Genomic DNA, 25492 nt, shown 5'->3' with positions numbered 1-25492 from the left:
TGGCGGCGGCGGCGTTGGTGGTGTTGGTGGTGGTGTTGATCGCGCTTGCGTGCAGAAGCCGCGTTAAGAACCTCCGATTGCCCAGTCCCGGGGGGCACCCCCCCCCCCCAAACCGACTCCTCTTCTTCATCAATTCCCCCTAAGACCGGAGGCATCTGCCAGGCTGCCGTGAGTACCGACGGAGCCTTGGCGCCGCTGGACTACCCCCTCGGACATCTTCAAGAGGTGGAGCCCACGGGCCACGGGCCACGCTCTGTCAGTGACGGTGAATGAAATGGGGGGAGCGACGTCGCGGCCAGCACGGTGTCACCTGGAGGTGTGAGGAGTGCCGTGGGGAGCTCGTCTTGCCTGCCCCCGTGCCTTGTGGCCCGCGTGTTACACCAGATCTGCAGGGTGACCTGACCCCAACCAGGTGGGCAGACAGGCGACCTCTGGCGACCTCTGACCCCCCCATGGGAGACCCAATCTGCAAGTGACTGGACCTTCATTTGCACCGACCTCAAGGTGGACAGAGGCACGGGTGACACGACCCCTGGCGTGAGTGAAGCAGCCTCTACAGGTGACCAAACCAACCAACCCACCCCCCAGGTGACCGGACCTTCTACAGGTGACCAGATCCATGGCCGGGCTGGAGGCACACGTGGGCATCCCGGACCCCTACGTGCTCTTGAAGGCGCCGCAGTGCGACTCGGACGTGAAGCTGGAAGCCGGCGACTGCTGCCACGCCGCCAGTGAGTCTCTCAGTGGGCTGTGATACGCGAGTGATGATGATGATGATTTACACCAGCGGTCGGGAACCTATGGCTCGCGAGCCATATATGGCTCTTCCGGTGACGGCATATGGCTCCCAAACAATTTTGAGTTGAAAAAAATAATAACAAAAAATAAAAAATAAAATCAGTTTGGAACTGATTTTAAAATACTTGTGATATTGCTTAATAATACTGTGTCATTTTAAAGTAATCAGAAATTAGCTTTTAAGATACAATTTCACGGGTCACGGGTCCCGTGACCAGAAGTCGCATTAAAAGTAAGACATATTTAATTTATTATACGTTAAAAATACTATATGGCTGTCAATGAAATATATTTAGAAATATTTGGCTTTTATGGCTCTCCCAGTCAAAAAGGTTCCCGACCCCTGATTTACACGGTGCAAAGTACTTGGGTCGATACACTGTTGGATTACGGCCTCGCCACAAAGTGCAGGGCCCTGGGAGTTGTTTGGCCATGGCAGGATGTTGGAAGGTAGGAAGGTATGGGAGCGTAGTTGAGGGTGGTGGTGGTGGTGCGAAATAGTTTAGCGGATCGTGAAATATAATTTATTGATCTCCACTGCCCTCTGTTGACAACACAGCAGCCGACAGCCCCCCCCCCCCCCCCCCCCACTGAACTACGCAGATCTGTCTTCTTGGTTCCTTCGGTAAAGTCACGTAGAATGGAAATAATAAAATAATAAAAATAAAACCCATATAATAATTCTCACGACGTTTCGGCCACAACGCAAGCAGCCGTCCTCAGGTGGAGAACAGGTCCGTCGAGAAGACAGAGTCTGAATGATACACCCCAGGCTTGGAGCGACTATTTATGGCTGGGATGGGATTTAAGCTGGGATACGCAGATCTGACCAGAACGGGTGATTTGAAATTATCTGAAAATTACTTAATTGGGAAAACACGTAGTAGTGCCCTCGTAAAAAAAAGGAAATTTGGCAGGACCCTACCGAAAAAGGATTTTGAGACTATTTTGATGCTTTCCTGGGTAAACGAGTGGAGTAATGATACTACAAATACATTATTGGCCAGAGGCGTCCATTATAATAATTTGAATACTTTGGGGGAGACGGGACAAATATAAACCCAAATGTGGGCCACAGTGGCGAGATGTTAACTACCTCGCCTGGAATATTGGCGGTTGTGGGTTCGATCCCGACCCTGACACCTGTATATTTGGATTTTGCATTTACAGTACTTGTGGTCGAGTGTATTTTTCTCCGGGTCCTCCGATTTCTTCCCTCCACATTTACAAACGTGCGTTCAGAGTATTTGGCTGTGGTACATTTCCACGTGATGAGCCACTTAATTGAGCTATCATTTGCGGCCAGGTTGCTTCTGAAAAAAAGCTACATAGTTCAGCGGGCTTTACCTGGTAAAATAAAATAAGTTTTAGTTTCAAACAAAAACCTGATGACGCTGTGTGCGTTCCCAGAGTTATGCTTCCCGATGGAGGCCCTGGCAGAGCACGATGAAGGGGCACTCTTCATGGGCTCCGAGACGGACGTCGTCACCAGCAACGGGGACCTGGACGCCAGCGAAGGTCGGGTCGCTGTTTGTCTGCGATCGTCGCGTGCCTCCTGGCCCCCACCATGCTGCATCGTGTGCGCACACTGAGCCGCTCACTCCGTTACCTATGGGGTTACTGGACCCCGTGAAAGCACATTGGGTGGTTATAAGTTGACAGGGCACGTGTCTGTATGGAGTTTGTATGTTCTCCCCCTGTTGTGCTTCAATTTCCTCCTGATTTTTTTTTATTTAAGGGTTTCGTGACTGCAGGGATTCATCTTCTTGGTTCTTTTGGTAAAGTCACGTAGGAGGGAAATAATAAAATAAAATAAGTAAAAATAAAACATAATAAAATATTTTATTATGTTTTATTTTGATTATTATTTCCCTTCTACGTGACTTTACCGAAAGAACCAAGAAGATGAATCCCTGCAGTCACGAAAGCTTTAAATCGAAATTTCTTCCCATTGCCGAAACTAAACACCATAACTGGTATTGGGCCAAAAACATTCCATTGCTGAAAAACGACCTGCATATGACTCAATTTGAGATTACACATCACTACCCCCCACTGTGAAAAACTTGGCAGGACCCTCCTGTGAAAGTATTGATGTTCTATGAGGCTTTGCTGGGTAAACAAACGTAATTATCAAAATTATCATAATAATAATTAGGCAGTGTAGGTGTGTAATATGCTACCTCCAGCAGCACCCTCCAACAATTTTATCTTAATGATTCTATGTTGAATTTTTCTAGGTTTTATCTTGGCACAGGTAAAACCCATAGGGCAATGAACGCTTATTTTCGATGGGGACTTGCTTACACAATGAAAACCTGGCTACAGAAAACAAAAATGAACAAAACAATCCAAATACATATTCTTGGTTCTTTCGGTAAAGTCACGTAGAAGGGAAATAAAATAATATAAAACAATATGAATATGAATCCCTGCAGTCACGAAAGCTTTAAATCAAAATCCAAATACAGCTACATTGTCAAGTTATGAATGGTAAGGTCGTGCACCATCAACAAGGTAATATCAGTGCAATAAATCCAAGGCCAATAGAACAGATCACATACTGAAACATGGATTTGGGAACGGATTATTTTTTTACATCTAATTTGATTCGCACGGTTGGCTACATATGGTGTGAAATCAGTTCTAAATACATACATTTGTGTTTTCCCTATGTTTGTACTGGTTTGTTCGCCCCATAAGAATATATATTACATGAATTGTAAATCATCTATTCTAAAATGCTTAATTCAATGCGCATACTGTGAGAGTATAAATTTATGAATAAACGAATGCAGTGCTGCATCCTGCATCACTAATTCAGCATTTAATTCGCATCAATGCACCCAGGTTGCCCTTGCAATGTAGGAAATGTTTTACATGTCTCGAGTTTTATTTAATATTCTGGTGAAAGAAAGGACACTGTGCATAATAATACGGGTACCGTGGGGCACTTGAGACAGTGATTCCCAACTCCTCCACGACTTGGCCTAATTCCCCACGCATTGTCGATCCTACAGGGCATGTGGTCATTGAGGACGGTGAACCGAGCCACCTGCTCCTGCAATGTGCACAGATGGAGGAGGACAAGACCAGCGGCTGTGTGGAAGAGGTGGAGGGTGAGTTGCCTCCCGAACACGCCGCCTTCGGCCTGGATGCGGGAGTGGCGGCGGCGGCAGTGGTGGAGGGCAACGCCGAGGCGATGGAGACACCGCTCAGGGCATGCCGGGAGCGGAGCAAGAGAGCCGTGCGCTGGAGCAAGCGGTGTCCCGCCGAGCCGGAAGGGCCCGACGACCCGGGGGATGCTCCGTTCCGGTGCAACACGTGCCAACAGGAGTTCCGCAACCGCCTGTCGCTGGTGCTACACAGCCGCACGCACGGCGCCGGCGAGCAAGGCGGTGACGAACCGCGCACCAAGAGAGTGGCGACGGGCAAAGCGAAGGTGAAGCCGACGGCGGCGGTGCCGAAGAAGAAGCGCCCGGAGGGGAGGTCGAACGGGGAGAAGCCTTACGTGTGCGAGGACTGCGGCAAGGCGTTTGCGCAGCCCTTCCACCTGCTGCAGCACAGGCGCACGCACACAGGCGAGCGACCGTACACCTGCAGCCAGTGCGGCATGTGCTTCGTCTACTCGTCGGTGCTGCGCCTGCACAAGCGCGTGCACTCGGGCGAGAAGCCGTTCAAGTGCGGCGAGTGCCAGCGCGCCTTCACGCAGTCGTCCAACCTGCGCAAGCACATGACGACGCACACGGGCGAGCGGCCGCACCAGTGCGAGAGCTGCCCCAAGCGCTTCACGCAGCGCTCGGCCCTCAACCGCCACCGCAAGACGCACGGTGGGGAGCGGGCCTTCGTGTGCGAAGACTGCGGCAAAGCCTTCATGTTCCGCACCAACCTGGCGCTGCACCGGCGCGTGCACACGGGCGAGAAGCCGTACATCTGTGACGAGTGCGGAAAGCGCTTCTCGCTCTCGTCCGGCCTCGCGCGCCACAAGAAGGGCCACTCGGGCAAGCGGCCCTACGCGTGCCCCGAGTGCGGCAAGGCCTTCATCCGCATGGCGCACCTCAACCAGCACCGGCACATGCACACGGGCGAGAAGCCGCACGTGTGCACCGTGTGCGGCAAGGGCTTTGCGCAGCACTGCGGCCTCAACTACCACAAGAAGCGCTGCTTCATTAGCCTGTGTACCTGAGTCGGCTGCCATCGCCGCCACTGAGGCCAATGCCGCAGTAGCTGTATTTGCTGCTAAGCCGTGTCCACGCACAGGCATGTGGTGAAGTAACGCCGAGTCTGTTACATTTGCGAGTGTGAGTGCCCGGTTATGGGCGCAGCTTCGAAGGCACAGGTGCCTCCTGTAGGGACACTGACAGCAGTGTAGTTTATTTGGCAGAGCTTTTAGACTACGTTTTCCGTTACCATGCACAGTGTTGGAAGGCAGGTTGTTCACTGAGTGACTGTGGTGGTCCCATGTCCACCCATTTTGTCAGTGTGTGACTGTCATCGACAGCGCCGTTCTACGCCGGCACGTCATACACATCCACATCTCACCCACCACATCTGCCGTGGCCCGGTATTGAGGAGACAGCAGTTTTGTTTGTAAATACGTTTCCATGCTGTACATTTAACAACAACAAACTTTTATGTAAACTGAATTGTTTTCAAGAGCTTAAATATTGCATTGAAATGTAGAATCTGTTTACCTCTAACTTAAGGTATAAAAGCAGTGTTTTAGTTCAAGGGAGACGCACGAAGAGCCGTCATCTGGCAGATACTAAACTAGGATTTGTGTCACACGCAAGCTGCCCGGTTTGAGTTTGAAGTTTCCTTGATGAAAGAAAAACACATTTCGGCATCGGTCTGGCGCTCTGTCATATCTTTTTATTAATGTCATTGCAATGATTATTATTAAAACTGGAGATGACATGACGGCCAGTTTTTCGTTCTCATTCACGAAGCTTCAAGCCCATGTCCGGGACAGCCTGAAGCACACGACCTAAGACGCCTTTACAATAAATGGGATTTTGTCTTGGGGGTTGTATCCTCCTCAAAGCCCTACGGTGTGCTTGAATTTTACCTAATTTATGTGTACTGCTTATCCGAGTTTTGTCGTCAGTAAACCACACGGTTACATCTCTGTCTTTACGTGTGGCAATTACTTCTTGTGTCACCATTGCCCAGTCTCACTCCACTGCGAGTTGATGATGGTCTCTATGCACAATTCACAACACATTCCTGCGGAGGGAGCTGGTAGGAACGTTGGGTTGCTCGGTCAATGGCCTGCAGGGTCAACGGCGGCGTGGTGTATTCTGCAAATATGGCCGACTGTGAGGGCGGGCACAAGCCGGCGTGAGTAGGTTAAACGTTGAGTTTTATAAGGGCACCACGGGGTAACCAGCCCCTCCCCACCAAGCCCCATCCCTCCCACCCAGTCCCACCCTCCCCACCCAGCCCGACCCAGCCCCTCCCCACCCAACCCCTCCCCACCCCACCCAGCCCCTCCCTCCCCACCCAGCCCCTTCTTGCACACCCAGCCCCTTCTTGCACACCCAGCCTCTCCCTGCACGACGGACACAATAATCCCCTGTGGGCTGGTGTAACCAGGAGGTTCCTACCAGTATAACTCCCTTCTTGCCTGTAGCCACGCGTTCCACCACTGCACTCGACATGCCCCGAGCCTTAACCCTCCATCAATGATCATACCCCCCCCCTCTCCCAGTCATGCCTTAGCTAGGCCTCGGAACGTTAAATTAGCCAATCCACAGCCATCAACAACAAGCGATCATTATATAATACCCTCGGTATTAGCACCATTGTTGTAGTGCAGGGCTATTGCGAAGAGGCGCTATGTTTCACACGTGGATATAGTATGGCAGTACAGAGTGATTTTGCATTGCCTAATCCCAATTAAGTATTTTTCTCATTTTGACCATGACATTTAGGGAACAATGAACCTCCACTGCTCAGTAAACGGCGCATATTTTACTGTTAATACAGCCGCAGTAATAAGCAGGGCGGCCTGGAGCAGGTTCTAACCACGGACCTCTGCCACAAGCGGCACACGCGCTATCGCTGGGCTGGGTCACCGCCCGCACAACATTCACGGTTCGAACCATTGAGCAATACCACGGCCATAACCTTTGCTATGCACCTTTTCGCGAGTCATGATCCTAAACCATCACCTAAGCCATGCCGCCATCCATCACCCCAGCCATCATCCCCCAAACATCACCCCAAGCCATGCCCCCATCCAAGCCCCAAACCACCCCAGCCATGCCCTCAACCATGCCCCCAAACCATCACCCCCAACCATGCCCCTATCCATGCCCCCAACCATGCCCAAAACCACCCCAGCCATGCCCCCCTCCATGCCCCCAACCATTACCCCAAGCCATGCCCCCAACCATCACCCCAAGCCATGCCCCAAACCATGCCCCCAAATCATGCCTCATCCATGCTCCCAAACATCGCCCCAACCATGCCCCCAACCATCACCCCCAACCATGCCCCCATCCATGCCCCCAACCATCACCCCATCCATGCCCCCAACCATCACCCCAAACCATCACCCCATCCATGCCCCCAACCATCACCCCAAACCATCACCCCATCCATGCCCCCAACCATCACCCCAAGCCATGCCCCCAACCATCACCCCCAACCATGCCCCCATCCATGCTCCCAAACATGCCCCCAACCATCACCCCAACCATCACCCCAACCATCACCCCCAACCATCACCCCAAGCCATGCCCCCAACCATCACCCCAAACCATGCCCCCATCCATGCTCCCATGCATGCCCCCAACCATCACCCCAAACCATCACCCCAACCATCACCCCAAGCCATGCCTCCATCCATGCCCCCATGCATGCCCCCAACCATGCCCCAAACCACCCCATCCATGCCCCCAAACATCACCCCAGCCATGCCTCCATCCATGCCCTTAAACCATCACCCCAGCCATGCTCTTAGTCATATGCCCTCAAAGCGTATAACTCCAGTCATGCCACAAGCCGGCAGACCTCTTCCCATTCCGGCGGACGTCTTCTAATCCCGGAAGATGTCTTCTAATCCCGGAAGACGTCTTCTAAACCCGGAAGACGTCTTCTAATCCCGGAAGAGGTCTTCTAATTCCGGAAGACGTATTCTAATCCCGGAAGACGTCTTCTAATCCCGGAAGATGTCTTCTAATCCCGGAAGATGTCTTCTAATCCCGGAAGACGTCTTCTAAACCCGGAAGAAGTCTTCTAATCCCGGAAGAGGTCTTCTAATTCCGGAAGAAGTCTTCTAATTCCGGAAGACGTATTCTAATCCCGGAAGAGGTCTTCTAATTCCGGAAGACGTCTTCTAATCCCGGAAGACGTCTTCTAATCCCGGAAGACGTCTTCTAAACCCGGAAGACGTCTTCTAATCCCGGAAGAGGTCTTCTAATTCCGGAAGAAGTCTTCTAATTCCGGAAGACGTATTCTAATCCCGGAAGAGGTCTTCTAATTCCGGAAGACGTCTTCTAATCCCGGAAGACGTCTTCTAATCCCGGAAGACGTCTTCTAAACCCGGAAGACGTCTTCTAATCCCGGAAGACGTCTTCTAATCCCGGAAGAGGTCTTCTAATCCCGGAAGACGTCTTCAATTCCCGGAAGACGTCTTCTAATCCCGGAAGATATCTTCTAATCCCGGAAAACCTCTTCTAATTTCGGAAGACGTCTTCTAATCCCGGAAGAAGTCTTCCAATTCCAGAAGACGTCTTCTAATTCCGGAAGACGTCTTCTAATTCCGGAAGACGTCTTCCATGTGACAGCGTCCAAGTTTATTCGAGAAGACGCCGGGCGACAGTGCACACGCGTTCCTACGTCCTGTGCGGTATGGACTCTTGTTTCGTCGCGTTTGTCTACGTGAACGTGTCCCTGGCCCTCCCCTAGGTCGACTCGACCTATAAAACATCGCCACTCGGGAGAGACAAAGGCGGCCGGGCGTGGTGCTGGCCACCCACAACACCAGCTCGCGTGTCGGCCTTCGTAGGTGCTGCCCGCTCACAGCACTTGATTAAAGGGATGATCTTTGTTTTTTATAATCAATAATAATATGGTGTTAACCATCGTGTGTGTGCTAACTCGCGTTGCCTAAGCCGAGCTTGACGCATACTCCTAAACGTTGACGGTAACAAGCCGAGCCCGATAGAATGATGACTTTAATCTAATTCTAGATTTGAAGCTTTCGTGACTGCAAGGATTCATATTTTTGGGTTTTTCGGTAAAGTCACGTAGGTAAAAAAAATCAAAATAAACGTAAAATAACTTAATCTAAGTTGTCTTGTGTTTGGTTCTTTCGGTAAAGTCACGTAGAAGGGAAGTAATGAAACAAAAATAAAACATAAAATAATTCTCACGACGTTTCTTCACCTGAGGACGGCTGCTTGCGTTGTGGCCGAAACGTCGTGAGAATTATTTTATTATGTTTTATTTTTATTATTTTATTACTTCCCTTCTACGTGACTTTACCGAAAGAACCAAGAAGATGAATCCTATGCAGTCACGAAAGCTTTAAATATAATTATTTTATTATGTTTTATTTTATTACTTACCTTCTACGTGACTTTACCGAAAGAACCAAGAAGATGAATCCTATGCAGTCACGAAAGCTTTAAATCGATATAGTCTAAGTTGTCTTTTGCTTGTTGTTGTTGTTTAACTTGCATCCCCCACTGGGATTTTTTCACAGCGTTGGTGCTTTTTTCTGGAGGACTTTGCAGTTTTTTTCTTGGATTTTTCTGTTTGCGCATAGTCATTTTAAGATGTTTTCTTGTTCATGTTTTTTGTTTGTTGCTGTTGCACCCGATTCAAGAGCCGAATGGCTCACAGGGCTACGCCTAATAAATACAACTGATACTTCACATCCAGCTTACCCCCTCCTCAGCTACTCCCTAACAACCAACGCTTTAGGCCAGGGGTGGGGAACCTTTTTTCTGCCAAGGGCTATTTTTGATATTTACAACATCATTCGCGGGGCCATACAAAATGATCAACTTAAAAATTAGCCCGTTGTTATATTTGGTCAAACATTTAATTAACTCGCCCCTAATGTGATGGCCGGAACTGCTTCTCTTTGGTGTGGCATGTGATGTTAGCTGGTATTGATGATGCTGCTGCTACTCGCAACTGCTTTTCCAGGTTTGCTCCTAGATTTGTTGAATTTCGAGTCCCGCCTGCGGTTGCCTTGGCAGGGCCACACCACATGATTTCGCGGGCCTCACACGGCCCGCGGGCTGGACGTCCCCCGCCCCTGCTTTAGGCCCACCACCCTACCTCTTAACCCGGCCTATCCGTAAGCCCTGACTCCCTACGTCGCTTTACCCCACGGCTGACCGCTCTGCTCATCCCCCGCTCAGAAGACCCCCAGGCATGTCGCAGCGGTGGGCCGTGCGTGCCGGCGACCAGGCCCTGCTCTTGTGGGCCGCGCCCGTGCAGCCCGGGGCAGTGGCGGAGGCCGTCGAGGAGCTACGGTCAGCGGTGGGGCCTCGGGGGGCCGTGGCCGTGGAGAACGTGGACATGCTGGCCCAGTGTGAGCAAGCCGACGCACGCCAGACCGGGGGGGTGTCCTTGTGCTGCGTATATCGAGACCAGGAGAAAGATTTCCACCCCCCAACCCAAACGCCGTGTAGCCTGGAAAAGCGGGTGGGCGATGTGGAACCATCGCCGCTTGGGAGACAACATTGGAGGCTGAGTCTACCTAGGGGAGACCCAGGACTGGTTCGGTTAATAGTCACCGGTGTTTGCCGTCAGCGGGAAACCAAACTCTAGTTACCGGGTTCGTAGCGCAGCGTGCTAACCACTACACTACCAGTTTAACACGTAGGCTTTCACGACAAACAGGTCTGGCTGTCGCCTGATGAAGCTAGTTGTAATTACTGGCGAAACGTCGTACTCAGATTTTAAATGTTGTGGCTTGGCTCTCCAACACACCGGTGTGCTGTACTCGTGACAAATTGGCACGTTCTGTTTACGTGACAACCCTTACTATTTATGCAATCTAACCCAAAAAACCTCTATTATCCACTACACTACCACTTCCCATACGTATATACACTCTCACATGCATACACACATAGTACAATATAAAGGTGCTATCATGGCCAAAGGTGTTGATGCCACTAACTCTTCAAAAAGTGTTATACCGTCAGCCTGATCTCTACTGCACAGCTCATATGCTGCATTCAAGATCTGCCCTGACAGTTTCCCGTTACCTGGCCTTGGACTCGCATAGAGATCCATAGACTCACACCGAGACCTATAGATCTTCTTCTTGGTTCTTTCGGTAAAGTCGCGTAGAAGGGAAGTAATAAAATAATAAAAATAAAACATAATAAAATAATTCTCACGACGTATCGGCTACAACGCAAGCAGCCGTCTTCAGGTGACCTGAAGACGTCTGCTTGCGTTGTAGCCGAAGACGGCTGCTTGCGTTGTAGCCGAAACGTCGTGAGAATTATTTTATTGTGTTTTATTTTTATTATTTTATTACTTCCCTTCTACGTGACTTTACCGAAAGAACCAAGAAGATGAATCCCTGCAGTCACGAAAGCTTTAAATATAAATATTTAAATATGTTTTATTATTATTTTATTATTTCCCTTCTACGTGACTTTACCGAAAGAACCAAGAAGATGAATCCCTGCAGTCACGAAAGCTTTAAATCGAAACCTATAGATCTGCTCTCCCACCATCTGCTCATAGGCCTCCTCTTACTTACCCCCTTGGGGATTGTCTGTCACTGCAATTGGCCCTCATTTTCACAAATACACTCGAACACATACCCCACCACACACAGTATCGATAATAAACCCTTAGTAGAAAGTCTTAAAGACATGCATGCATTGGCCGTTTTAAATACAACTGTACATACCCGCAAGTGAATGTAGTACTACATGTGGAGAAAAAGACACAAGCAACTGCAGACGTATTCTTTGTTATGAGAAATGAGCTGTTCGCCGGGTGAAGTCAATGATTTGACTGCAGATCACAAGCGTCTGATTGGTGCGAAACCAACTGCTTCTGGTGGGTCGCGGCGTTTGTGTGCGCGGTGGGGGACGGAGTCGCCAAAAAGAAACGAATTAATTACGTTTCGATTTAAAGCTTTCGTGACTGCAGGGATTCATCTTCTTGGTTCTTTCGGTAAAGTCACGTAGAAGGGAAATAATAAAATAATAAAACTAAAAAAAATTCTAAAATAATTCTCACGACGTTTCGGCCACAACGCAAGCAGCCGTCCTCAGGTGAAGACCAGGTCTGTCGGGGAGACAGCGTCTGAATGAAGCAACTGCAGACATACTCTTTGTTATGACCTGAGGACGGCTGCTTGCGTTGTGGCTGAAACGTCGTGAGAATTATTTTATTATGTTTTATTTTTATTATTTTATTATTTCCCTTCTACGTGACTTTACCGAAAGAACCAAGAAGATGAATTCCCTGCAGTCACGAAAGCTTTAAATCGAAAAATTCTGTGACAGTTGCGAGCTCGCAAAGCAGAACTGCTGACGAGCCCTGGGCTGGCGGCAGAGGTCGCAACCGGGTACCCGATACCCGTACCCTACCCGGCCGGGTACGGGTACCCATTTGCGACCCTAGTGCGGCCGGGTACGGGTAAGGAATCAAAACCCGTTCGCGACCTCTGGCTGGCGGTGTCTCACGAAGCTTCGTTGTCTCCCTCTTGTCCCTGCGTAGCCGTTCCCTACCCGTACCCGGCCAGGTACGGGTACCCATTTGCGACCCTGGTGCGGCCGGGTACGGGTAAGGAATCAAAACCCGTTTGCGACCTCTGGCTGGCGGTGTCTCACGAAGCTCCGTTGTCTCCCTCTTGTCCCTGCGTAGCGGGACATGAGGCGTCGCGGTTTGACGTGGCACTGGCCGGGGTGCTGCCGGGCTCTGTGCTGGTGCACGGGGAGGAGACGCTGGCGGAACTGGCCAGGGTCCTCAAGCCTGGGGGGACGCTGCAGCTGGTGCAGCCGATAGCGACGCGCGGTAACGCACGCGCTGCCACGACCACTCGGGCACCGCCATCACCGCCACCCTCACCATTAAGGCATCGTTACCGGAAATGATTTTGACGCGCAGTAACGGACACGCTTCCACGACCATCCACCCACGACCACCCACCCACCGCAACCATCACCGCCACCCTCACCATTAAGGCATCGTTACCAGAAATTATAGCAGCGTGCGGTAACGTACGTGCTGCCACGACCACTCACGCACCACAACCACCACCGGCACACTCACTGTTAAGGCATCGTTACCAGAAATGATTTCGACGCGCGGTAACGGACACGCTTCCACGACCATCCACGCACCACCACCACCCTCAGCACCACAACGTTGCAGCCATCATCATCACCACCATCCTCGTCATCACCGGTAAGCCATCATCACGAGCAACAACAACAACCACATTACATCTTAGTTCTTTCGGTAAAGTCACGTAGAAGGGAAATAATAAAATAATAAAAATCAAACATAATAAAATTTAATTCTCACGATGTTTCAGCCACAACACAAGCACTGTCTTTCCGACAGCTCTGTTTCTTCACCTGAGGACGGCTGCTTGTGTTGTGGTCGAAACGTCGTGAGAATTTTATTTTATTATGTTTTATTTTTATTATTTTATTATTTCCCTTCTACGTGACTTTACCGAAAGAACCAAGAAGATGAATCCCTGCAGTCACGAAAGCTTTAAATCGAAATTTAACTACATTACAGTTATACAGAGCCTTTCAGGATCAAGATCCCACAAATCACTTCGCAGTCTAATATGAATAATGTTATTAATTAGAAATAACAGTAAGTTACATAAATACATCAATCAAGAGAATCAAATAAGATAGATAAAAAGCTCCCCTTTCACCGACCCGTGCCGACATGCGTGGTGAAGTATGGCCAAACAATTCCTGTGACCGACACAGCTGGAGGAGGCCTTCTTCCAGCGCGAGAGTTGACATATTGTTGTAAAATTTCGATTTAAAACTTTCGTGACTGTAGGGATTCATCTTCTTGGTTCTTTCGGTAAAGTCCCGTAGAAGGGAAGTAATAAAATAATAAAAATAAAACATAATAAAATATATTGTTGTAAGCTAAGCTGAGCGTCGCTCACTGCGTGGCCTGCACGGCCTTCCCCTCCATCCACAGACGGCGTGGCAGCCGTGCGGACCGCCACTCGGCTGGCCTCTGCTCTAAAGCTCGCGGGACTGGTGGATGTGTCGGAGGTCAGTGCTTTCGCTCCTCGCAGAGTCTCGGCTGACCAATCCCCATCTAAGACGTCCACTCACGGGGCCCGCGTCTCGCTGGGCGTGCGTCTCTTGCCCAGGTCGCCTCCGAGCCGCTGTCCGCCGAGGACGTGAAGGCGGCGATGGAGCTGCTGACCCCTGACCTCTCGGGGTCGCTGCTGCGGGGCCGTGTGACGGCACGCAAGCCGCAGTTCGAGGTCGGTTCGAGTTCTCAGCTCACGCTGGGCGCAGGAAAGCGCGCCGGTACGAACCCCGCGCCCATCGGTGAGACCTACACATTCATTCTTTGGTTCTTTCGGTAAAGTGACGTATAAAGATAAAATAATAAATTAAATTAAATACTAGCATGCGACGTTTCGATTGCAACACAAGCAATCGTCATCAGGTATAAATTAAATAGAAACACAAATCTAGTATACTTAGAAATGTAATGTGATACAACAGAGAGTCGGATAACATAACAGTCAACACCCTCTCTGTTGTATTACATTACATTTCTAAGTATACTAGATTTGTGTTTCTATTTAATTTATACCTGATGATGATTGCTTGTGTTGCAATCGAAACGTCGTATGCTAGTATTTAATTTCATTTATAATTTTTTTTCTCTTCTTGGTTCTTTCGGTAAAGTCACGTAGAAGGGAAGTAATAAAATAATAAAATAAAACATAATAAAATAATTCTCACGACGTTTCGGCCACAACGCAAGCAGCCGTCCTCAGGTGAAACCAGGTCTGTCGAGGCGACAGCGTCTGAATGAAACACCACCACGCTTGGAGCATATATATAAGCTGGGTTGGAGGGGGGGGGGGGCGCCTTGACAAAAGAATTTGCATATCAAGAGGAATCCAGCATACCCATATTATTTTATCTTTATACGTGACTTTACCGAAAGAACCAAAGAATAATTCCTGCAGTCACGAAAGCTCCAAAGTAAGACCTACACATCCCAGGCTGGGGTCTCCTCAGTCGTATTTCTCCCACAGCGAGCCATATGACAAAGCGAGCGCATGCTGGCGGGCCACGTGATGTCGTAGTGTCGCGTGTAGAAACTTCATGACATCACGCGGAGTCGTAATGTCCGTGTATTAGTGACCACTAATCTGCATCTCTTGGGGTTCTTGGCTTTATCTTTTCTCACTTTCATGTCCCCAACCTGAATGTCTTTGCAGCTTTCTCATCTCTTAGCTCTCGTTTTTTTTCATCACACGGTAATGCACCCCTTAATGTTTCTACTCGCATTGCTCAAAAGGGATGAAACAGCATTCAATGCCCACTCACTGCAAAAACCTGGCAGGACGCTTTCCTGGGTAAACGAGTGAAATAATCATAATAATAACTGGGTCACGTGATTTTGTGAGTATGTGTGTTTTTGTGTGTGTGTGTCCATGTGTGTGACATGTCCGTGTGTGTGTGGTCTGTTGCCTGCTGTGAAGACAAGCCAAGCAAGGTCGACCCCAAGGCAGCAGCTGTGTGGGCCCTCTCTGCAAACGACATGGGCGACGATGAAATTGTAAGGCAGATACTGACGCGTAAATAGCGACTAAGATCCCCTGTGCACTGGCATGAAGAATATTAACATAACACAATAAGTTATACTCTTAGGTTTTTTCGGTAAAGTCACGTAGGTAAAAAAATTTAATTAATAAAAGTAAAATAAACTAATTAAAAAATTCACGACGTTTCGGAAGCAACACAAGCCTCCGTCTTCAGGTGGAACCGTCACAGCCACGACAGCTGTATCAAGTGAATGAGAGATCACAAGAAATACTACCCCCCTCAACCATTATATATACGGGGTAGTATTTCTTGTGATCTCTCATTTACTTGATACAGCTGTCGTGGCTGTGACGGTTCCACCTGAAGACGGAGACTTGTGTTGCTTCCGAAACATCGTGAATTTTTTAATTTGTTTTATTTTACTTTTATTAATTTAAAATTTTTACCTACGTGACTTTACCGAAAAAACCTAAGAGTATGAATCCTTGCAGTCACGAAAGCTTCAAATCTAAAAACAATAAGTTATGTTAATCCTCTTCCTCGTGTGGCTGATGTTCATTGACAGCAACGGCCATAATTTGACATTGAGGAAGTTAATGAGTCAGATGATTACTTCAGGAGTAGCGGAAGTGGTCCATTGGTGTGATGGAGCCTCCGTCATAGTTGTGAATTTGGCATGAAGTCATTATATATTTTATGGTTCTGGGTGGTGACCATGGTCTCCGCACACTGACAGTAGATATTTGTATTTACTGTTTGTGCATCATCGTCGAGTATTTGCTGATACCATGGTTTGTGTACGGATGCGGTTCAGGCTTTTGTGGCCCCATGACCATCATGCAATTTCGAAGCCAGGGATCTTCCTCGTCAATTTTTTCACGTGGAGGCGTTTTCTAACTTTGTGACTTCCATTTGGCTTTACGAGCTTCATGTGAAGTGTCGAAGTCATGCTGGCAGGAGGTCACGGAGCAGACCCAGGTTTTATGGGTTAAAATGATTGGCAGGACACCACCTGTATGTACGCAAGTACGTTGAACTTCTTTCGCACCATACATAGCCAACCATGCTAATCGCAGGTGCGGGGGAAGGACAAAAAACCAAACACGAAAATAAGTTATAACCACCAGCCTCCTTCACAAGCCTCATCCAACACACTGTTCAGATTTACACCACTTACGTTGGCCATGCTTCTGTGTGTCCCGCACACAAGACAAATACAAAGATCCCCCCCATAGCCTTAACATACTCTTGGGGCAAGTGCTGTTAGCGAGCACCTATGAAGGCCGACACGGCACACGAGGGGGTGGGTGGCCAGCACCACATCTGGCCGCCTTTGTCTCCCCAGTGCTGATGTTTATACATCACACCAGATACTCATTAGATGCTGAGTCGACCTAGGAGGGGGGCCAGGACCGGTTAAGATAATCCTCACTAGAGTTGGCTGTGAGCAGGACTCGAACTCGGGATGCCGGGTTCGTAGCGCAGCGCGCTAACCACTGGGCCACCGCTCCTCACACGCACAGGCCACTCGCTGTTACACACGCGTGTTTGTCCCGTGCACTTCGCTGCGTCCTCATTACTCCGTGCGTCGCGCTCACAGGAGCTCATCGACTCAGATCAGCTGCTGGAGGAGGAGGATCTGAGGCGGCCGGATCCCTCGGAGCTCAAGGCGCCGAGCTGCGGGCCCGGCAAGAAGCGAGCCTGCAAGAACTGGTGACGCAAGCACGCGCGGGGAGGGTGAAGGGATGCACATTACATGGCTAATAAGCTGCAGTCTTATGAACAGAAGTACGTGTCTGCAGCCTTTTTGTCAACCCACTGCCGTGTGAATTGTTCCTGGCAATCTTCACCGGCAACACAAACAGCTCTGGGCAACTGTCGCAACTGGGTATGGCGATGGCAGAGGGCAATGGAGTTGTGTGGTGCAACGAATGTGACAATCGGCTGCGATCTGAGTAGAAGTTCCTATCCCATTCGCCCACTAGGGGGAGCAGCGATCAGATTTGTCCACGCTCGGGCGGCTATATTTCCACGATGGGGAAGATCTTCTTGGTTCTTTCGGTAAAGTCACGTAGAATGGAAATAATAAAATAATAGAAATAAAACATAATAAAAGAATATGCAAATTACTTTGTCAAGGCGCTCTTCTCGACAGACCTGTTCTCCACCTGAGGACGGCTGCTTGCGTTGTGGCCGAAACGTCGTGAGAATTATTTTATTATGTTTTATTTGTATTATTTTATTATTTCCATTCTACGTGACTTTACCGAAAGAACCAAGAAGAGGAATCCCTGCAGTCACGAAAGCTTTAAATCGAAATTTAATGGGGAAGATGTTGCGGCAACTGTTGCCAGTGATGATTGCCGGCTGAAGATTCAATTGCCCCCCCCCCGTGTACCGTGGAACTTAGTTAATCCAATGCCGACTGATCAATCCAAGCACGTTTTTTTTATTTTACCAGGTAAAGCCCACAGAGCTATTTGCTCTATTTCAGAAACGACCTGGCCACAAATGATAGCTCAACGAAGTGCCTTATCAAGTGGAAATGTATAGCAGCCATATACTCTAAAGCGCATGTTTCTAAATGTGGAGGGAAAAACCCGAGTACCCGGATAAAATCCACGTGACCAGGCGGAGAACACGCAAACTCCAAATATACAGGAGTCCGGCTTGGGATGAAACCCACGACCTCCTGCACACCAGGCGAGGGAGATAACATGTAGACTAGCGAGGAGGCTGTCGACCGTCGAATAAGTTTCGCCAAAGCTGTCGCGCACAATCTTGCCTTCCCGCGCATGTCACACCGTGAGCGTTCGCGCAAAGTCTTCGTGTCATTCTCGAATGTGACCACAAGCGCTGGCGCCGCTGTCTGCGTCCCCCCCCGTCCCCCGCAACCGACAGCTCGTGTGGCCTGGCTGAGGAGTTGGAGCAGGAGGCGACCAAACAGAAGCCGGCGCTGCCCAAGTCGTCCTGTGGCAGCGTACGTGAGCACCAACTGCTGGCATTTCCACACACGCGATGTGGCGCAATCACGTCTCGCACACACGCTGCGTTGCGCACCCACGTCACACACACACACACTGCATCGCACGGTCACGTCACACACACACTGCATCGCACAGTCACGTCACACACACACACACTGCATCGCACGGTCACGTCTCACACACACGCTGCGTTGCGCAGCCACGTCACACACACACACACACTGCATCGCACGGTCACGTCACGCATACACAGTGTCGTGCAGTCACATCACACAGCATTGAGCAGTCACGTCGCACACACACACTGCATCGTGCAGTCACGTCAGTCAAGTTACACATACAGTGTCGCGCAGTCACGTCACACAGCATAGTGCAATCACGTCACACACATTGTCGCGCGCTGGCAGCAGACACACACAACATCGCATGGGAATATCATGTTTGTGACCCAGGTTAAATCCTGGTCGCATTGTACTGTGACAGCGCACACGTACACACCGTCTTGTACGTTCACGTTACACACCCACGTACGCGCACCCACATACACACAGTTGCATCGCGACACCGAATTGCGACAAGCGGTTGAGTTGTGAGGGGGCGAATTGTCTCAATAATTTCCACCTCCCCCCCCCCCCCCCCCTACGTGGGTGTGCAGTGCTACCTGGGCGATGCCTTCAGGTGTGCAGGCTGCCCCTACCTGGGCATGCCGCCCTTCAAGCCCGGAGAGAAGGTGTCACTCTCCACTCGCCAGCTCACACCGGACGTCTGACCCGTCTCCCAGGCTCGGTCACCAACCACTACATCTACCTTGCGACTGACTGCCTCACCCTCTCTCCGTCAAAGAAATATGTCAGCTGATTTGCTGCAGCGTCTTGAGAGCGTGGTTGATATTTAAACGCGATGAAATCCAAATCGAATTTCATCAAGTCACAAAGAGATCCGTAGACTCACACAGAGACTCATAGAATTACGTAGAGGCTTGCATAGAGACCTATAGGCTCTTTGTCCCTAGTCAAGTCTGGGTTGAGCATTTTTTTTTCTCTCGCTGCGGACATCTTTAGGAGTTGCATTGGCTACTCAAAACTTCTCTCTTCTAAACTAAACTATTTTTATGTTACCAGAGTATTTGGCTGCGATACATTTCCACATGATAGGCCGCTTTGTTGAGCTATCATTTGTGGCTTCTGATAAAAAGCTATAAGGCTCAGTGGGCCTCACCTGGTAAAATAAAACAGTTTAGGTAAGCCCACTGAGCGATACAGCTCTTATTACAGGTAGGAACAACAGTTCCACACTGCCCACCAGGGATTATTTGTCTGTCGTGCATAGCCACGCCCTCGATTTGTATTTCATAGAGCGCTTCGGGTGGGCTCAGCACCACGTGACGCGCCGCCCCACTTAGCTTGCGCCGCGTGACACGGATCGCACGAATGCGCTGTCCAACCAAGTTCCTACCTGCCCACTCCGAAGGAACGTGTTTTAGACATGACCCAGCCACAAATTATAGCTTAACGAAGTTACTTATCACGTCCAAGTTTATCACAGCCAAACGCTGAATATGACCAACTCTTATCACATGTTCACCGATTTCGTCCAGCGTCTCGAAATGTGATCACGTTTGGACGCGAATATAATTGCACATTGTGTTGTTAGTGGACCCAGCCGTGTTTCCTACCCCAGCTCCCGGCTATGCACCGGAGTTCCCCAAATGCCGGTCCCCACGCAAACGCCTTGGAAAATATTTTCGAGTTCACCAGATCGGCGAATATTTCGAATGCAAGTTATTTCGTTACAAGGCCCGACGCTCGCTACATACTTTGCACGTGATGTAAAAAGTGCCGAATCAAATAAAATAGAAATCTTGAATGCGTGTGTTTGTGCATGTTTGTGGCTCATACGGGTGAGTGGTGAATTCTAGATTTGAAGTTTTCGTAACCGCAATGATCCTTACTCTTTGATTCTTTCGGTAAAGTCACGCAAGTGAAAACAATAAAATAAAAAATGAAAAAACTAAGTTAAATCACGACGTTTCGGGCGCAACACAAGCGTCCTTCATCAGGTGGAGACCACAGCGAAACCAATCTCTGAAGTATGCCAAAGAGATGGCTGTAACAAGGGATTACCCTATATAGCTGAGGGGGGCGGGCAGGGTGAGTGTGGGGCCAGGGAGAGCGGAAAGGATGTTCCTAGAGTTCGAACTAAAGCTGTGCTAGTACGTTGGCTGGGGGGGGGGGGGGGTGGCGGCAAATCTGCACGATCGAAACACTGCACGTCAAATTTCCGATTTATGGTAGTGTGCAAGGCTGGAGATGTGGGTATGAATATAAACTATAAGGCAGCTAAGGTTTAACTTGGTGGCGCAGTGACTGGTGTACTTGGCCACAAACCTGGCCCCCTGAGTTCGATTCCTGCTCAGGCCTAACGGCGGTGACGAATCTCTGAACTGGTCCTGGGCCTTCCCTAGATCGACTTGACCTTAAATGAGTAGCTGGTGAGACAAAGGCGGCCGGATACCGAGGTGGACCAACTTTGGTTGCCTCGTACCAACCCTCGCCTGTGTTAACTGAGGTGATGTAAGGTGGTTGCGAGTATAGTTCAGGTTAAGTTTGTGCGGAAGAGATGTGCGAAGGGGATGAAATGACAAACATAGAATTATGTTATATTCTTGGTTCTTTTGGTAAAGTCACGTGTTTATGTGAGGATTGCTTGTGTTGCAATCGAAACGTGAGAATTTTATTTATATTTTTTATTTTATTGATTTCCTTCTACGTGACTTTACCGAAAGAACCAAGAATATGAATCCCTGCAGTCACGAAAGCTTTAAATCAAAATAGAATTATGTTATTACGCTTTGCTACCCCAAAAAAATCTCCACGGAGTCGCGTTACGTTATTTCAGGATGATCCTGCCAAGTTTGTTTTTTGCAGTCGGGGGCGATGATTGCTATGAGTTGAATTCCCGTGCCCAATTATCGCCCCAATAGGATTCGAGAAGGGCTCTCAAGAGATGGTTCGGCTCTAAGGGACGTTGGAAATTCCTGGTTGTCTCATTTAACCCGCTGTCTGTAGCCGCTGTCAGCTCGCCTGTGATGAATTACACGTACAATCGTGCACTCCGCTAATAGATTCAGGTAGCGAGAAATGTTTTTTTAAAATCATTATTTTAATAGAAGGCAATGACATACCTGTCAACCCATATGGGAGGGGGGGGGGGTCAGACATTTGTGACGATGTGTGACGAGGGGGGGGGGGGTGAGAAATGTGACGTCACATCAAAATGCGCAACTTTAAATAAATATGGACAACACGTTCTACTTATCTTCTTGGTTCTTTCGGTAAAGTCACGTAGAATGGAAGTAATAAAAGGAAAAAAATGTATGCGAAATTAGTATTATTTAATTATTTCCCTTCTACGTGACTTTACCGAAAGAACTAAGAGTATTTACCGAAAGAACCAAGAAGATGAATCCCTGCAGTCACGAAAGCTTTAAAACGTTCTACTTAATTAAATCGACCTTTTAATAAATGTTTTCTCCTACAACATCAGAGTGCAGCGCCACATTAAATACGCACTACAATGACGATAGTTTAAAGAGATTTGAAGCATGTTTTATTTTTGGGGGGGGGGGGGGCAGAGCTTTGTGACGTCATATTTGAGGGGGGGGGTCTGACTTATTGTGACGCCGTGTGACGAAGGCGGGGGGTCAAAAATCGTCCAAAAGCGCGTGACGTCATTTATGGACGGCCCCTTACCCCGTATTCTTGTACAGGGAAATTGACTTTTCAGGTCCATACGGCGCACAGCCGTTTCAAGACGGGCTAAAAAGTTGTCTATTTGTGTTTCTCCCTTGTGATGGGACTTTGCAGGATGAACGTTGAGATGTATAAGGGGCGCCGGGTGACCAATAAGGTCATGCATTTGTCTGTAAACACATTGTCCTGCGGAGGGAGCTGGTAGGAGCGTTGGGTTGCTCGGTCAATGGCCTGCAGGGTCAACGGCGGCGTGGTGTATTCCGCAAATATGCCCGACTGTGAGGGCGGGCACAAGCCGGCGTGAGTAGGTTAAACGTTGAGTTTTATAAGGGCACCACCGGGTGACCAGCCCCTCCCCACCCAGCCCCATCCTCCCCACCCAGCCCCTCCCCACCCAGCCCCCCCCCCCACCCAGCCCCTCCCCACCCAGCCCCACCCCCCACCCAGCCCCTCCCCACCCAGCCCCTCCCCACCCAGCCCCTCCCCACCCAGCCCCTCCCCCCCCCACCCAGCCCCTCCCCACCCAGCCCCACCCCCCACCCAGCCCCATCCTCCCCACCCAGCCCCTCCCTGCACGACGGACGGATACAATAATCCCCTGTGGGCTGGTGGAACCAGTGGGTTCCTACCACTGATAAGGAGTTGACAGCTAAGAATAAAGTCGTGAGAATTGTCTTTTATTATGTTTTATTTTAAATTTTATTATTTTATTATGTCCCTTCTACGTGACTTTACCGAAAGAACCAATAATAAGAAAAAGTTTAGCTGTTTCGCAACCACCTCGCCCCACGTGGTGCTCAGCTGTTGTTGAGTCTACCACTTCTCCGGAGGACGAAACACAAACGCAGTCTCTCTTATTGCTCGGTTTAACGCGTAGGCTTTCGCGACCAATATCCATAATAGTTTTTTTTGGCGGGGGGGGGGGGGGGGGTTAGATCGCGTAAGGGGCCGTCCATAAATGACGTCACGCGATTTTTAACGATTTTTGCGTCGGACCCCCCCCTCAAATATGACGTCACAAAGCTCTGCCCCCCCTCCCTAGGTGCGTGACGTCATTTATGGACGGCCCCTTACTCGTCTTCGAAATAATTTTTTGTTGTCTATTGATCCAGCCCTGTCTACCTCTACCCCCTCGCAAGGATTCGCGATGAGAGACATACTTTTGACTTTTTAAACAACGTTTATATTTCCGCCAGCAGCAACAGCACTGGAGGCGATTCCGATATGAAACACACAAAGTCACCAGCAACACAAATGAAAACAAACGCTACAAATCCACGCGCTGTGGCGCTAAAAGCACCGCGCACAACACGAAAGAAAAGCCACGTGGTGGTGGTGATGGTTATGGTGGTCATCGCGCACGCCACGGTGACGAGCGAGCGCTTCAGAAGGTGAACACGAGGGTGCCGTCCACGCTGGTACAGAGAGGGGCTTGTCCGGCTCCGTTCGAAGAAGACGTGCACATGATAGAGAGCGAACAGGGCGAACCGGCGACGCGTCCGAGTTTACTGAACAAACCGAACGTATATGGGACTATCGTTTTTAATGGCAAAAGAACGGATACGAAACTAACATGAAAACAAATGTATTTTAATAGCTTCAAAAAGTCAAAAGTCTCCATTTGTTCGCCATCGTTGTCAACACACGCCTGGAATCTTCTCCAGGTGGTCTCCAGAGCCCGGAGGCACATGTCTTGTGGTTATTGTTTGCAAATTCTCAGAAGTGTAAACATTTTTGTAAGCACCCTGTATACACACACACAGCGTTGCAGTACACGAGGACGTCCGCCATCTTGCTCAGGGAGAGGCCTCCATGGTTGCTATGGTAACGCGAAGTTTCCCCCTGAGCAAGATGGCCGTCAATGCACACCGCGTGCTCGTTGTTGTCCCGTGTGGGGGGGAGGGGGGGCGGCGACGGGCATGCCGAACGCTTGTAGCAAATGTAATCGCGCGTCATCACCTGACTCACCCACAAAGACAAAGATCTCCCAGGTAGCCTTAGCAAATTGGGGGGGCAAGTGCCGTGAGGGAACAGCACCTATGAAGGCCGGCAACCACGCCCCCGGCCGCCTTTGTCTCCCCAGTGGCGACGTTTACACATCGCAACTGGTTACTAATTTGAGGCCGAATCGACCTAGGGGAAGGGCCCCAGAACCGGTTCAGACAATCGTCACCGGGTGTTGGCCGTGAGCGGGAATCGAACCCGGTTTGGGCATAGCGCTAACCGCTGCACCACCGCTCCCCCAACAACAACAAACACCATTCGCCACTAAGTGTCGGTGACGTCACCACGGCGCTTGTGCCAGGCTAGGTGCACGTTGAGGCCACGTGAAGTGTCGAACGCCTGCTGGCAGGAGGTCACGGGGCAGACCCAGCAGGTGCCACGGGTCGACTGACTGAGATGACTGAGACGACTGAGATGACTGGCTGATGCACCACCTGTGCCTCGTTGTTGTGAGCGTCGCTTCTCCGCTTTCCATTGTTTTTGGAGCGCGACTGCCTCCAACTGCCCAGTAGCGTCCTTCACGAGCCTCCTCCACAGAGGCCGATCTTGACACCGCTGGTACCACTAATCGGCAAGTCCACTCAGCTCACGTCCTCCTGTACCACATCACTCCATCTCTTCTCTAGCCTGTGCCGCGCCCGTTTAGCCCCCTCGATCTGGCCGAACAAAATCTGTTTCGGCATGCGGTGGCTGGGCATGCGGGCTACATGACCCAGCCAACGCAGCCTTGCCTGCCGGAGGAGATCACCGATGGGACTTTGTCCAGATCTTTCAAGGATTTGGGAGCTCCTCACACAATCCAGCCTGGTTAAACCCAGGATGGATCGTAGGCAGGCCAGCCTAAATGTTTCTAACCGGCGAAGATGCTCCACTATGTGGGTCCACGTTTCGCAAGCGTAGGGAAGGGAGGGAATGACTGTGGCCGAGAAGACCTGAAGCTTCGTGCAGAGTGACAGACCAGGCAGCTTCTACAAAGCGTTATGCAACCGATGAAAAGATATTGCCGCTCGACTGATTCGGAGTGAGACCTCTGCTGTCAAGCCGGAGCCGGTCATGAGCACACTGCCCAGGTATGGGAAACTCTCCACTCTCTCCACTACTGCCCCATCATCGATTGGGAGTTGTGGGGGTGGAATGTCCGATGGTACAAAATACCCAGGTAGGTGCTTAGTTTTGGTGGGGC

At 49.8% G+C, this 25492-nt stretch overlaps 2 protein-coding genes across 4 annotated transcripts; both read left to right on the top strand.

Annotated features, from left to right (window-relative positions):
• LOC133357941 (zinc finger protein OZF-like) lies at positions 1-5927 on the top strand. 2 transcript variants are annotated; one of them, XM_061576140.1, is made up of 4 exons: positions 1-504; positions 589-731; positions 2209-2316; positions 3819-5927. In XM_061576140.1, the coding sequence occupies exons 2-4, from the start codon at positions 620-622 to the stop codon at positions 4982-4984; spliced, it is 1386 nt and encodes a 461-aa protein (XP_061432124.1). In that variant the 5' UTR covers positions 1-504; positions 589-619; the 3' UTR covers positions 4985-5927. The 2 variants fall into 2 exon arrangements, with proteins under 2 accessions (XP_061432124.1, XP_061432123.1); XM_061576139.1 differs by having other exon boundaries at positions 1-731.
• A 2705-nt stretch (positions 5928-8632) lies between these two features.
• On the top strand, positions 8633-20419 carry LOC133357972 (anamorsin-like). 2 transcript variants are annotated; one of them, XM_061576205.1, is made up of 9 exons: positions 8633-8653; positions 10179-10351; positions 12658-12807; positions 13969-14045; positions 14147-14309; positions 15503-15579; positions 17167-17279; positions 18468-18546; positions 19209-20419. In XM_061576205.1, exons 2-9 carry the CDS (start codon positions 10192-10194, stop codon positions 19320-19322), a joined length of 933 nt encoding a protein of 310 aa, XP_061432189.1. In that variant the 5' UTR covers positions 8633-8653; positions 10179-10191; the 3' UTR covers positions 19323-20419. The 2 variants fall into 2 exon arrangements, with proteins under 2 accessions (XP_061432189.1, XP_061432188.1); XM_061576204.1 differs by having other exon boundaries at positions 14147-14330.
• Positions 20420-25492: the final 5073 nt, after the last annotated feature.

Source organism: Lethenteron reissneri, chromosome 60, assembly GCF_015708825.2.
Source record: "Lethenteron reissneri isolate LAM-NWPU_2019-01 chromosome 60, ASM1570882v1, whole genome shotgun sequence".
In the NCBI taxonomy this organism is placed as follows: Eukaryota; Metazoa; Chordata; class Hyperoartia; order Petromyzontiformes; family Petromyzontidae; genus Lethenteron; species Lethenteron reissneri.
This window is presented reverse-complemented; position numbering and strand designations above follow the sequence as displayed.

Excerpts from the sequence above, each read along its gene's own strand:
- LOC133357941 (XM_061576140.1), top strand. The coding sequence starts at position 620 with ATGGCCGGGCTGGAGGCACACGTGGGCATCCCGGACCCCTACGTGCTC. Across the intron at positions 732-2,208 it reads CGACTGCTGCCACGCCGCCA|AGTTATGCTTCCCGATGGAG; the intron begins GTGAGTCTCTCA and ends GTGCGTTCCCAG. Across the intron at positions 2,317-3,818 it reads GGACCTGGACGCCAGCGAAG|GGCATGTGGTCATTGAGGAC; the intron begins GTCGGGTCGCTG and ends TCGATCCTACAG.
- LOC133357972 (XM_061576204.1), top strand. The coding sequence starts at position 10,192 with ATGTCGCAGCGGTGGGCCGTGCGTGCCGGCGACCAGGCCCTGCTCTTG. Across the intron at positions 14,331-15,502 it reads TACGAACCCCGCGCCCATCG|ACAAGCCAAGCAAGGTCGAC; the intron begins GTGAGACCTACA and ends CCTGCTGTGAAG. Across the intron at positions 15,580-17,166 it reads ACATGGGCGACGATGAAATT|GAGCTCATCGACTCAGATCA; the intron begins GTAAGGCAGATA and ends TCGCGCTCACAG.